Source organism: Phlebotomus papatasi, chromosome 3, assembly GCF_024763615.1.
Source record: "Phlebotomus papatasi isolate M1 chromosome 3, Ppap_2.1, whole genome shotgun sequence".
Classification (NCBI taxonomy): Eukaryota; Metazoa; Arthropoda; class Insecta; order Diptera; family Psychodidae; genus Phlebotomus; species Phlebotomus papatasi.
The window spans coordinates 63,051,911-63,065,784 of record NC_077224.1 but is presented as its reverse complement, the minus strand read 5'-3'; the positions used below and the strand labels follow the sequence as shown (position 1 = coordinate 63,065,784).

The 13,874-nt window shown below is 33.5% G+C and overlaps 1 protein-coding gene across 1 annotated transcript; it reads right to left on the bottom strand.

Annotated features, from left to right (window-relative positions):
- Window positions 1–2,839: 2,839 nt before the first annotated feature.
- LOC129807141 (adult cuticle protein 1-like) lies at window positions 2,840–3,459 on the bottom strand. Its single transcript, XM_055856200.1, has 2 exons — window positions 3,346–3,459; window positions 2,840–3,262 (listed from the first exon to the last, which is right to left on the bottom strand). Exons 1-2 carry the CDS (start codon window positions 3,349–3,351, stop codon window positions 2,966–2,968), a joined length of 303 nt encoding a protein of 100 aa, XP_055712175.1. The 5' UTR covers window positions 3,352–3,459; the 3' UTR covers window positions 2,840–2,965.
- Window positions 3,460–13,874: the final 10,415 nt, after the last annotated feature.

The window sequence follows — 13,874 nt, the reverse complement described above, 5'->3', positions numbered from 1 at the left end:
ACGATTTCATCTAATATTAATTAATTTAATTAACTAACAAACTATATATTAAATTATGTTAGAGGATATAAAAGCGCATTAAAGTTGTTTTTAAAGGCATTTTGTGAGATCAAAATTAGAAGATTTTTAGAGCAGATAATTTGAAAATATTAGAATCAGTTTTTGCAAGTAGAAAAAATCTAAGAGATTTATTTTTATCTTATTTTTAGTCAGTTCTGAAAATACTAGGGGAAGGCTTTCAAGCTTCCCACGTACTCTGGCCTCGAACACTTCATATTACTGCTCGAACTTAAAGAGAGAGAGCAGTCATATAATCGGGGATCTCAGTGACGTAATGGGGGTAATAGGCAAGACCGTTGGGTCTTGAGCGGTGAGATCCCTGGCTCGACTTTCACGTGAGTTCGAGTCCCGCCCGGCGCAAAGTAACAGAATGTAAGAAAGAAATTTTTCACTATGATAAAACGTAATAAAATGCCTAATAAAATGGCAAAAAAAAACTTCAGGAACATGGAAGAAGCATTCACCACGGGGAAAGCGTTCCTAGGCGATCTACGATCAGTAGATTCTTCTAATATGAGCACATTGCAATAATTAAATTGTAATACAAAATAAAGTGTCTCGACACGATTAATAGCAATAATCGGCATTTCCAACTTCTGACCGTCCTGGAACTTCAACGGTACAAGATATCGACTTCCGGTTTTCGATGACCGCCAATAAAAAAAGAATATCTCTAGCAGTTTTTTTCTTTTCCCCTCCACCCCCTTCAACCCCTCAAAACCCATGTTTTTTCGGTTTTTCTCAAAATTGGCCAAAGCTTTTTCAATGATTTTCGGATATGTTTTAGAGGTAGTCCAGGCGAACATTTCGTCCAAACATACCTATGACCAGCATAGTGGGCACATTTTTCAATCGATTTTATTAAGGGCAGAATCACATTGACAGTAAAATGCTCACCGTATTTCGTTAATTTGTAATTTACGCATTTTCATAGCAATTCTTACGCAAATTCTCGATTACCGTATTACCTTATCTCATACTCGGTGGCACTAGGTGAAAATAATATAAGAAAATTGAAGAAATAAAACGAAAATGCGATAAACGGTGAGCAAATAAACTGTATGATTCATTTCTCATACATTTTTTTGCTCACCGTTATCGCATTTTCTTTTAATGTCTTCAATTTTCTTATATTATTTTCACCTAGTGCCACCCAGTATGAGATAAGGTAATACGGTAATTGAGAATTTGCGTAAAAATTGCAATGAAAATGCGTAAATTGACGAAATACGGTGAGACTACAGCGAGCATTTTATTGTCAGTGTGATTCTGCCCTAAATTTGTATTTTTTGGAAATGTATTCAAATGTTGAACTCGCTTGCATCGTTCTTCATCATAAACCAATAAATGAACCAAAATCGATAATTTACTTTTATCAAAAATTTAATTGTATTTCTCCTAAGTTGTTCTGGACGAAGTTTAGGATCATTTTAAAATTCTTTGTGAACTGGACAACAGTAAATGATGCGAAAGCACTTATGAGGCTTTGGATCGATCGATGTCGTGGATTCGAGCATTTCACAATGCGATGCTTTTCCATCCTTTTAAAAATATTTTCTTGACATAGGAATTATCAATTTTAATCAATTTATTTTCTATATTTAATGGTACTAAGTTCAAAAAAAAAAAAAAAACTGAGAAGTTTCCTGAATGCAAATTTCTCAAGTTTTCTATGATTTAAATAAAATGTTTTACTACATTCAGCTGCAAATTCCCTTATAAATATTAAATTAATTATATTTTATTATTAAATTGGGTATTACTTTGTTAATTTTAAATAGCATAAAGCTACAATTTTAAATATGTTAGAACTTAATAAAACTTATATAGGGGAAAGCGCGTTACCTTCGGACGACTGAAGATTCGGAAAATTCATCTTTTTCTGTATGTTTCTTATGGATTTCACTCATAGCTCTCTTCTGAAAATTTAAGGCATTGGAAATTGTCCGAAAGTAGCGCCTTTTCCTCTAGTGTAAAGATGCGTAGATTTTAAGCAAGGGGTCTTTATTTTTTTCATTTTTAATCATTTAAAGATCAATACATTAATTCTGTATTAAACTGGTTTTAAAGAAATTTAGACTTCTAAATCATAAAGGAAATAACTTATTTCATTGAGATTCAGTAATTTTTAGTTGAATTTTCTAGATAAAAATCATAAAAATTCTTACGGAATTTTTAATTTTTTCCGAAAGTTTTTTTTATAAAAATTTCTTTTAAATAGGGGGGAAGTGAGGCACCTTTGAATTTGGGCTGCTTTGAAATTGGACTTTTTTTCACCTATTCCTAAACGAAACTGGAACTTATTAGGATATGATTTAGTTCAACAAACCAATTGGGAAACTGAAGTACATCATGATAAGTCTGAATCCTTATGAATAAGTCTGGTCTTAGTGTGATATCTAAGAACTTTTTACTTTTCTTTTTTTTCTTTCTTTTTGTCTTAGTTACTATATGAGTTGATATTCAGAAATTCACTGAATTCCGTTATTTTCATAATTAAGGGTGAAAAGAACAGTTAAAAAGCGATATGTGACAGGGGATTATTTGAGTTTTTGATAGCTGTCATCCGGATATCATAGAGCCGGATATTGAAGAACTGATTGCATGATAAATTTGAAGTCGTGTTATATTTTTACCACAAAGTTGAGTATCTTATTGAATATTTCTTAGAATTTGGTTGAGGTAAACAGGTAAGTGAGGGTTTAAATAAAAAGGATGTAGGTTTAAGATCTGCAGATATCCTTCTTGTTCGCTTGAACGAATTCAAAAAATCTTTGAATACTTTGAAATTTCTTTTAATTCCACACAAAACATTTTCTCTACAAATTTCTCTGTTGATTTCACAAATAAATTATCTGACTGTAAGCGATGACGATGGAACATCCTCGTGAGTGAGTTGACGTATTTACAAGGTTCCTGGGGCAGGAGCAAGGTTGATGGAGGAGGCAGAGTTCAGGTGTCCGGGAAGAGGAGCAACGTGGACAGATCCACGGTTGGCAGCAACATAACTACCCTCAGCAACTACGGGAACGGGGGCGGTGTAAGCGAGAGGAGCGGCAGCATAGGCATAGGGATAGTGAGCACCAGCCCAGGTGGTGTAGGGGGCAGCAGCTGGCCAGGCAGTAGAGTAGGCATAGGGGTGGACGAATCCAGCCTGGGAGGCAGCGACGGCAGCAATGAGGACAAGAGCGCACAGAACGACCTGCAAGGAAAAGAATATTTTTGTCACGATGTCTTCTTCACTTTCTCACAGAAATTATCACGGATAAAGAAGTGCAAACAAACCTTCATGTTGATTGGATTTGGAGTGGACTTCTTGGAGTTCTTAGAGATTGAACGTGAGACAATGGACTGATGCCTGACACTGAAACACACACCTTATTTATAGGTCGATCGGTGGAGCAAGAATTTTCCTACCACTCAATTATATCCACAGTTTTGACTCCCTGTATAAATTTCTTCAGAGCACATTCCAAATAACACCTGTGATAAATTATCGTCCAAACAGGGCGATTCACACTGATTTTTCTTGTTACACCAACAATCGCGCGACAACAATCACCCGCGCCAACAGAATTGATCAGCGAAGGGGAAGCAATTACCATACATAAAGATAAAGTTTCGCTAACCAGATTATCAACTATTCACTACCAAATTCTTTGCAATTGAATCGTGAAGCTTTTTTTGGTAAAAGCCTATGGCATTTTTGTATTTTTTCATTCATTTATCTTTCAGGTGTCATCCGACAACGTAGGGCGATTGTTGAGGATATTTTATAACAAATTTATTTTTGACAAATAAAATGCTTTTTTTTAATTAACCACTTAACACATTGAAGGAATATTTAAATCTTTGCAAGTCATTTTGTATGTGGACAATTTTTCAAGATTGCCATTTGAAGTTGGCAAATTGCTATGCTGATCGTGTATTTTTTCCGAAAAATTGATTATCTAGTTTAATTATGCGATACAATGTTATTACTAGCAGCACCTTCTCTAGCTACGGTTTTTCTTTACCAAACTTTTAGAATTTTCCTTCATTATGAAGATTTATTTAGAGCAATTGTGCCAAATATTTAATATATTGCATATTATATGATTCCAAGCCTTAATTTTGGAATGTTATATTTTTGAAAATACTAATTAAAAAAAAATTGTTACTATACTACCCTTTCAATGGTTTTTGGGATATTGTAGAATGGTTTATCAACTTAGTTGTCTTTAAAATATTTATTAAAATACTCAAAAATAATAAAACTAAAAGCGAAAATGGATATTTTGATTAACATTACAAGCGGCTGATATTGCAAGCTGTCCGTAATTTGGCACAAACAGCACTATAAATATCAAAATTGGTAAAAATTACAAAAGTGTTCTATCTATCACACACTGAGAGAAATCCGAAAAAGTTAAAATAACATTTCGGAAATGTTTATTTTACCCCGCAGTATTGATCCGAAATCGGTGTAAATATTATGCTTTTTAGGTGTATTAGGGGTTATAGTTACCCTTTTCATGTTAATTTTACCCTTAAAAGGTGTAAAATTAACATAAAAAAATGTTGATATATTTTTACACCTAAAAAGTGTTAAAGTTATGAGGAAAAAAAGTTAATCGCACCCCCGTTTTTCTCTCAGTCAGTGTATAGACACTTGTATATTCAAAATGAAATGATAAAATAAAAGGGACAGATAATCCTAACCGGCTTATGTAGGTGAGATTCTTAACGTGAGCTAACTCGGAGTACATGCAAATTCGATTTAGAGCTGAAGTTGGGAGACGCCATTCAGTTATCTTGAATCAAATTCGTGGAATTATACAAATTTTATATTTAAACCAAAATATCAAGGATTTGGATGAACTGACACAAAAGTGATATATGGGTGAAATGTAGACCAGAATGTACTCTATAATTTTGCCGTAGAACTTGATCTCATCGATTAATTAGAAGCCGAGATAATCGAGGTTGTTTGTTTCTGAACTCGTTTTTTCGACCAGAGCGCCCCAAGTGTTCATTTGATGAACTTCAACTATATCAAAGAATTGTTGTATTTTGTGGGACTTTCCATTTAAAACCATATTTTAAGTGTCTTTGTGGAGTTAGAGGCAATCAAATTGGCATCTGAGTGATTTCAAAGCTTTATTATGGGAAAAATCAATTTTTTCACACTTAAACGGCAAAATCGGAGTGATAGCGTAGTCTGAGCGGAAAATGATGTATGGACGAAATATAGAGACAAATGTTCTCTACAATTATGTCGAAGTAATCATCAAAATCGGTTCAGCGACAGTCGAGATAATTGAGGTTATGTGATATTGAAATTGGTTTTTCGATTGTGGCGCCCCTGGTGTTGGTCCCACGAAGTTCAAATATTCTAGAAAGTTGTAGCATTTGGTGAGATCTTTCGTTTAAGCCCTCATTCATCAAAATCGGTCACATAGAACCGGAGATATGATTTTTTGAATTTTGTAAACTTTGACCCCTCATATCTCCGGTTCTATTGAAACCACAGCGCACATACGCACCATTTTGGAAACGTCCTAGACTGGACTACAACATACTAAAATTTCATTAACTTGCACAATGCCGTTTTTGAGAAAAGTGACTTTGAATTTCGATGAATTTTGACGCTAACACAGCGCCACCTGTGGTGACTTTTTGAACTTCCATCTGAAAGTGCTCATCGAGACGAAACCAAAAAGGTAAAATTTAGGTCGATATGTTAATTAGAACCGGAGATAGAGGCCGGTCAATGTTCGAACTTTGACCCCTTATAGCTCGGGTCAGGGGTTTTAGATCGACTTAAGGTTTTTTTTTGTTTGATAGGTATAATCAACGGCTACAACATACTAAAATTTCAGCCCGATGCACAATGGAATTTTTGAGTTATTTAACTTATAAGATTTAAAAATTTTCTTTTTAATAATAGCGCCCCTAGCGGTGGTTTTATGAACTTCCGATGTTAGAAGGGGAAGTGGCATTTCACGAGAGCTTTCCAAAAAGTCCTCACTTTTTAAATTCTGACAATTAGAACCGGAGTTATGGCCATTTTAAGAAATTTTTTTTGGACCCTTATAGCTCGGGTCAGGGGGGTCGGGGACCTTAAGTTTGGTATCGATGGAAAGCTCTAAGGCCCAGCTATAACATACTAAAATTTGAGCCCGCTCGATGCCATAGGGGCGGAGCTATTGAGAAAACAAAAAAAGGGGGGTTTTCAAAATGGGGGAAGGAGGGGTGGGGGGTGGGGGGTCAATGCACCAAGTTGCAATTTTCACCCGATATATAACCTTTGCCGAAAACCGCAAGTCGATATCTTTTTTAGTTTAGGAGCTATTAAGCTCCAAAGAGCGGCCGGCCGGCCGGGAACGTAAATTAGCCACATATATATTCGTGATCAGGAAGTGCTGAAACACGTTTTGGCCAAGTTTGAGCTCGATTGGAGGACATGAAATTTTGTTAGGATTATAGTAGGTGAGATTGTTAAGAATCTCACCTAATATATAAAAAACTATTTTTAGAAATGATAGATTTTCCTTTGTGTCATGAAAAGTCCATATAAAAACAAAGAATTATGATTTCCGAGCGGGGAAATCAGAATTTGGAAATAAAGAAGATGTCTTTCTTCTTTTGATGTCCACTTTATTCTCTCTTCTTTCTACTGATACATGATATTTATATGATTGCTCTCCCTTCGATCTTCTTTGTCTTTTATCAGATAGGGGAAGTGCTTATAATTTTGGACAGTCTGCATATAAGCATCGATATCCTAAGTTTGAAGTGCCATATTTTCAATACTAATTGACTTTTCTTGTTACTCTCTTTTCAGAAGGATTGTTTAGAAACTTGGCAAGCTATTTATCATCTCATTTTTACTAAAATTAGTTTTAATACGTTTAAAAATGAATTGATATGTAGAGGTGAATTTGACTCTTATTTTGGACAACTTGGTTATTAATTTTTACAACTTGTCTGTAAATTTGGACAGATAATCCGCCTCAATAGGATGCCCATTGTTCTTCATTTTATGAACCAATCTTATCAAGTCCTCTTCCTGGTCATGTAAGGGAAACGTGGAATGTCACAAGAAACCCAGAAACTTTCCATATCATTCATTAAAGTGAGTTGACTTCGGTACTCCAAGTACGTGCGGATTCGCTCATTCCCTGCCCTTTCCGGGAGCCTTTCAAGGCATTTCTCACTGCATCTCTTTTGTAGAGATGATGCTCCTTCATTTCTCCAGGCATTTGTCCAACCTAGTCATCACAAAAGCTAAAACTTCACGAAATTTCGTGAGAAAAACACCTGTCCAAAATAAGAATCATCACCTCACTGGTGAATGTCTTAAAAAAATTCCCATTTTTCACACGAAAAATATAATTCACAAGGCAAATCTCACTTCAGGTCAAATGTACAAATCATCAGTAACGTGAATCAACACAATATTGTAATGAATATTCAATAATATCACTCAAAAACAGCGAACAAACTTTGTTAGTACTTCACCAAAATAAATAAGACTGAAGTAAGCCACGAAGTTCTGTCATATTTCTCGTAAGCAATTGCTCACACTGAATTTTCAACAAAGCAATTTCAACTCAAATCATATTCAAAATTTAACGTGTTTAGTGTTAAAATATTCCAAAAAGAACAAGTATTTAGATAGAATTCATTATTCATCAAATATTGGAATAAAAATCCATCATTTTAATCAATTTATTTTTAGTGTCCAATGTTATCCTCAAAGTGTCCAAAATAAGAAACTGGACAAAATTAGAAGCATTTCCCCTATCTCTTTTTAGAATTTTGTGATCTTATGCTGATTTGAATTTCGCAAGATGTACATTCCTGTTCAAGGTAATATAAACATTGTGATTCTTTGTCAATTAAACATCAAAGAGTGATCCATATAAGCCGAAACTTTGAAAGATAGACATTCTCAGAAAAATTAATGTAAATATTTCCACATTCTTATGCCGATTCAAAAATGATGACACTTAATATATGATTTATATGATTATGAGATCTAACTAAAGGTGTACAAGATGTTTAAAATAATTCTGATTTTTTTCTGCAAATGGTCCATGAGGCCCAAGTGACCACAAATAGTAAATTTGACATTTCAAAATAGGAGTTTAGGAAAATACTTTAAGGAAGATGCCCTGTTATATTAAAAGAAACTTTTCACGGAAGTTCAAAGAATAATAGGTTCTCACGCAGAGTATTTCAAAAGATGCGAAATTTCTCATCTTTGCAGAGAGTTAGTTTTCATTTCTTAGCTATAAAATAGCTCTTTGTAGATCTTATGAAATAAGAAGAGAAATTATGAACCATCTCTTTGCAAGCAAGGAGAAATTTTGCTAAGGGGAAGTGTTCATAATTTTAGATAGGATGTCGTAAGTTTGAAGTGCAATATTTTCAATACTTATTATTTTTTTTGTTACTCTCTTTTCAGAAGGGTTTTTTAGAAACTTGACAAGTTGTTTATCGTCTTTGCTTTTACTAAAATTATTCTTAAAACTTTAAAAATGATTTTGTTATATAGAGATGAATTTGACTCTAATTTTGGACACCTTGGTTGTAATTTTGGACACATTGCTTGCAATTTTGAACAACTAATCCACCTCAATAGGATGCTCATCGTTCTACATTTCAAGAACATACCTTACCAAGTTCTCTTCCTGTTTATGAGAAGGAACTATATAATGTCACAAGAAGCCCAGAAACTTTCCATATCATTCATTAAAGTTGACTGACCTTGGTGTCACATATGTGCAGCTCAGAGGCAAAATGACACATATCCTATGGCTAAAGCATAGGATATGTGTCATTTTGCCTCTGAGCTCCACATATAGGATTAATACTAAGAGTAAGAAAAAAAACCGAAAAAGAGATCTAAAGTATGCAAAATTTCAAATGGAAAATGACGTGTGTAAGAAAGAGTACACTCTAGTGGAGTAATACAATGAGTAAGTAAGATATTACTGTTCGTATTAATTGTTTTCTGAATCACATTAATTGCTATCTGAAACGTAATTCAGGCAATTTAAGCAATTTTCTATGCCTGCAAACTGTGAATCGGCCAGTTTTCGAGCGAAATGCGAGAGAGAGGCGAGATAAAACACTTGCTATCTTTTTTCGCATTCTCGCAGTTCAGAAAGTATTAATCTTAATATTAATCTTACATGCGTAATATGGTCATAAAGTAAATATGAAATTGTTGCATATTTCTAGCAAGCAGTAGCTCACACTGAAGTTTCAACAAAGCAATTTTAAATCAAATCATATCCAAAATTTAATGAATTTGGTGTTAAAATCTTCTAAAATGAACAAATATTTAGATAGAATTCATGATTCGTCAAAAATTCGAATAAAAATCAATAATTTAAATCAAGTTATTTTTGTGTCCAATTTTACCCTCAAAGTGTCCAAAATTAGAAGCTTTTCAAAATTATAATTACTTTCCCTAAATCAAAATTTTATTCATATTATTGGATAGTTTTAATGAAAATATTCCCATTTGAATCAAGTTCCGCGTCCGGTTATTCTACCCCATGTTATATATTAATCTTTATCTATAGAATTTTTCAACTCTGATTGATATATTTTGGCTTTTGATCCGCCTTCCTAATCAGTCTTAGTTGAATATTTTAAAAGTTTTTTTTGTAAGATAGCGGTAGCTGTGCAGTTTAGATTGTCGTCAAAAGTACATGCAAATCAAACTATTTGCTGGAGTTTTGGGGATGATTAGTAAGGGATAGATTGAATATTTTAGAATGATCAAAATCACTTTTTACTATAAAGAAATCATACTATTTTTTTTAATACTTTTAGTTAAACGAAGACTTTTCTTTAACAAACATCGTAAATTTCATTTCTTTTTCCGGGTGGTAAGATACGTTAGGTGAAATTGTAAACTCAACTTTGATATAGAAGATATTCTTTTTGGCTTATTATCATTTATTCACATGACAAATGGACGACTGAAAGTTTTAATTGAATTTTCCACACATCTTTGCTTCTGTCTAACTTGTCAGACACCCTATCAATTAATTAGAACTACTTCTTGTACGACCACCATATGTGGCTGTGATCAAATTATGCCTCAAACTCTTAATAGACGGATACACCTCAAACCATTTGCATGACTTAATTGTATTCATTTGCAGCTGACTGAGTGTTAAGGTGAGTGACGAAAAATGGATTAAAAACCGAGAGACACCAGAGAAGTGAGACACATACATTTTCTTATAATTTTTTAGTGGCTTTGGTGTATGCTTGTAATGCGGATATATTAATAATTGATAAATTATTTTTACCTGTCCACGACCACACCAATAGTAAAAGGCTTTTATATAGTCGCTCGCGCCCAGTAATTATATTGCACACTACCAATGCTTTCATAAATAATTCCTGCTGTATCAGTCTCGGATCTCTTGGTTGTATGATCTGACATTGATCTTGTGGGTTTCTGCATTACATTACCAGTATTTGTGAATTTTCTCGCAAGAAGTTATGCATTCACTTAATATTTTACCAGTCCATTGATGGTAAAATGCAATAAATTCCGCGATTGCATAAATTGTTTGTTTGACTCTCTTTGAGCGCCAAATTAAATGCTGACTTTTTTCCCGCCCAAGTGATCAATTTTCCAGTAATTTTCTCAATAAATTCTCAAGAAATTAAATGTTTGGTTGTCATAAATATCAGAATTAGAAATAAATCTATCAAATTTCCCCTTCGAGGGTATTTTCATTGACAAAAATGTCATACTTGTTTCTAAAAAAGAAGCCCATATTAGAAGTCGTCACATAATTAAGAGAAAATTGAAGAACAAATATTTGGACTTGAAAGGGAGAAAATGTTTATTTAAGAATATATACACGAAAGAAAAACATTAGTATGGCAAATTACGAAAATTCTATCTTAAGTGGGTGTTCCACCAATGACAAAAATCTCGTAAGAATTTATACATTGCCATTTCAGCTGAAGACCGTAACGAATGGCCAGTTGATGAAATAAAAAAGGCGAAAAAAGTTGTATCTGTATAAAACTACTAGTCTTTGTCGAGATTGTCTCACTCACAAATATTTCCTCCCAGTCAATTTGAGACTGCTTTACGAAATTCCCCAAGAGAATTGCATAATAGAAGAATTGTTGATGTCTGATAGAGCTAATGGAAATTCATGTACGAAATACTTCAATGAAAATTCTTTGAAATTTTTCTTGTTAGAAGTAGTAAGTAATCGATGTTGAAATTTGCAAGTTGTCTCTTAAGCTGTCTACACATTATCAAAAAATTCTGTAAAAAATGACATTAAAAAAAGTTCTTTAAAAAAATCGCCTCCAGACTAGTGAAATTTTTTTTAAAAAAACTGGATTTTTTACAGAAATTTGTATAGTGTGTAGGCGATTTTGTAAAAAAACGACCCATTTTTTTAAAAAATCAAGGTTTTTTCTTTAAAAAAATTCTTTTAAAAAAATGCCTCTACACACTGGGACAATTTTTTACAAAACAGTTTTTTAAAGAATTTTTTAAAAAATCACAGCAACTCGAGACATTTTTCATGAAAATTTGTCATTTGAGTGGTGGAAAAAGTGTGAAAAGTGTTTGTTGGAATTCCCTGGGATAGTTGTTAGTGAATGTTCGTGGAAAATTTTCCAAAATTGCGAAAGTGCAGTGTTTTTCTACAGAAGTTGTTCCCAGTGGAATCAAAGCCAGCTTTGGAGGAACATTTTCGCTAATTTTTCTTTTGACGTTGCCGAAAGTTGTGATGTCTGTGTATTCTTGAAGATTGTTATGGTACAGTAACCTCGTGCATCAAATTAAAACATGAATGGAAAGAAGGAAATTGAAGAATTTTGGAACATGAACCTGGTAAATCAATCAAGACAATAGACCTATTCAGAGCCACTGAGGAGATCCTAGTACATACAAGAGTCATCCGTAGTTACCACAGCCCATCACTTGAAGCCCCAGAACCACCTCCCATCATTCCTCCTTTTCAACCACGATGGAAATGTTCCCATCCGGAAGCACAAGGATGAGATGGCTACAAACTTTTGCTTCCTCCATGGGACTCTTGCTTGGACAGTAGTGGATAGAGGGAGAAGGCTTTAATGTACACCGAATAACCAATAAAAGATTTCGGATTGGAAACCAAGATATGAGAATTTATTTTTCATAAAATTTATCATAATTATCACCAGTGTCCGGAATCAAATCAGTGTCATCCAGTATCCGGAATCAAATTTGTAGAGTTGCACTGGATCAATTTTTGCAGGAATTTTGGTGAAGCACTTTCTAATTATTCCTCAGTCCTTCCCCTCATCCACTATCATGCTCTTCCAATTGTAGTCCTGAATTTTTTGCAGGAATAGCTTTGCAATAAAATCAGCGAGTTTTTTTTTAGCATATTCATAGTACTTACGTCAATGTTCTTGGTTACAAATATTCCTGTTCATCCAAACGTATCCACAAGTTTTCCTGAAGTCCTGAAGCTTTTCCAGAAAGAGCTGCTGATCAATGGAATCTAGGATCTTTTGAGCTGCACACCTTCTTCTCCACTCTACCCATTGTTCCTGGTAACAAATTTGTCCTTCCGAGTAATTTCTGCGGTTCTTCTGATGAGCATGTTTTGGTTTCCAGATTATCGCAAAGAAAAACAATTTCTGTACATAAATAACTGCGATAGTCACACAAAATTTTTAGGGAAAAACAACATTTTGAGGTTATGTTCACACACTCCGGAATATTGATTCCACTGGGAACAACTTCTGTAGAAAAACTCTGCACTTTTGCAATTTTGGAAAATTTTCCACGAACATTCACTAACAACTATCCCAGGGAATTCCAACAAACACTTTTCACACTTTTTCCACCACTCAAATGACAAATTTTCATGAAAAATAATCCCAAGCGAAATGCTGAGAGTAATCTGTCAGAAATTTTTTACAAAAATTAAGTCTAGTGTGGAGGCATTTTTTTAAAAAAATTTTTTTAAAAAACAGTTTTTTTAAAAAAATTTTTTAAAAAAATTTTTAAAGAATTTTTTTTAAAAAATGCTCATAATGTGTAGACAGCTTTAAGACAGCATTTAGTCTTTTTCAGAAATCACCCATGTCTTATTGCATATATTTCAGAATAATATTTTAATCCAAATGGGATTTTTGACTTGAATAGTTCTCAATTTGTTCCTATGAATTAGCATTCTACTGAATTAAGTCATAGAATTTGTCAATGGATTCCTGGCGTTTGAAATAAATGTAAACATAAGAGTCTTACCACTATGAGATCCGGTTTGTGACCACAGGGCATGAATATTAATGAATCGGCATTGTATAGGGAATGAAATCATTTATTAAAGATATAAATTGTGGACTAGCTATAACTTATTAATTTTTTGAATTACTCCAAACTTTATTTAAAATGAAAAGAACAAAATAGTACGATATTAAAAGAATCTGCAATAAGGCAAAGTGACCTCAAGTCGACCGGTTCCTCAATTCGACCGGTAGAGTTATTTATTCAATTTATTTATATTTGCACTAATATTTGGCGTATGATCTAACATTAATAGGCCAATTATTCTATAAATAAATACGAATCAGTGACAATTTTATAGAAATTCACCATTAAAACATTTAAATATTGACCACTGGTCGAGTCGAGGAACTGGTCGACTCGAGGGCACTTTACCTTACCTTCCAAAATACTTCATTGAAATTCTATTAATTCTGCTATTTATTTGTATTTGTAAAAATTCTTTTCATAAATGACCTCTATACACATTAGGAGCAGTTCTAGTCAAAAATGC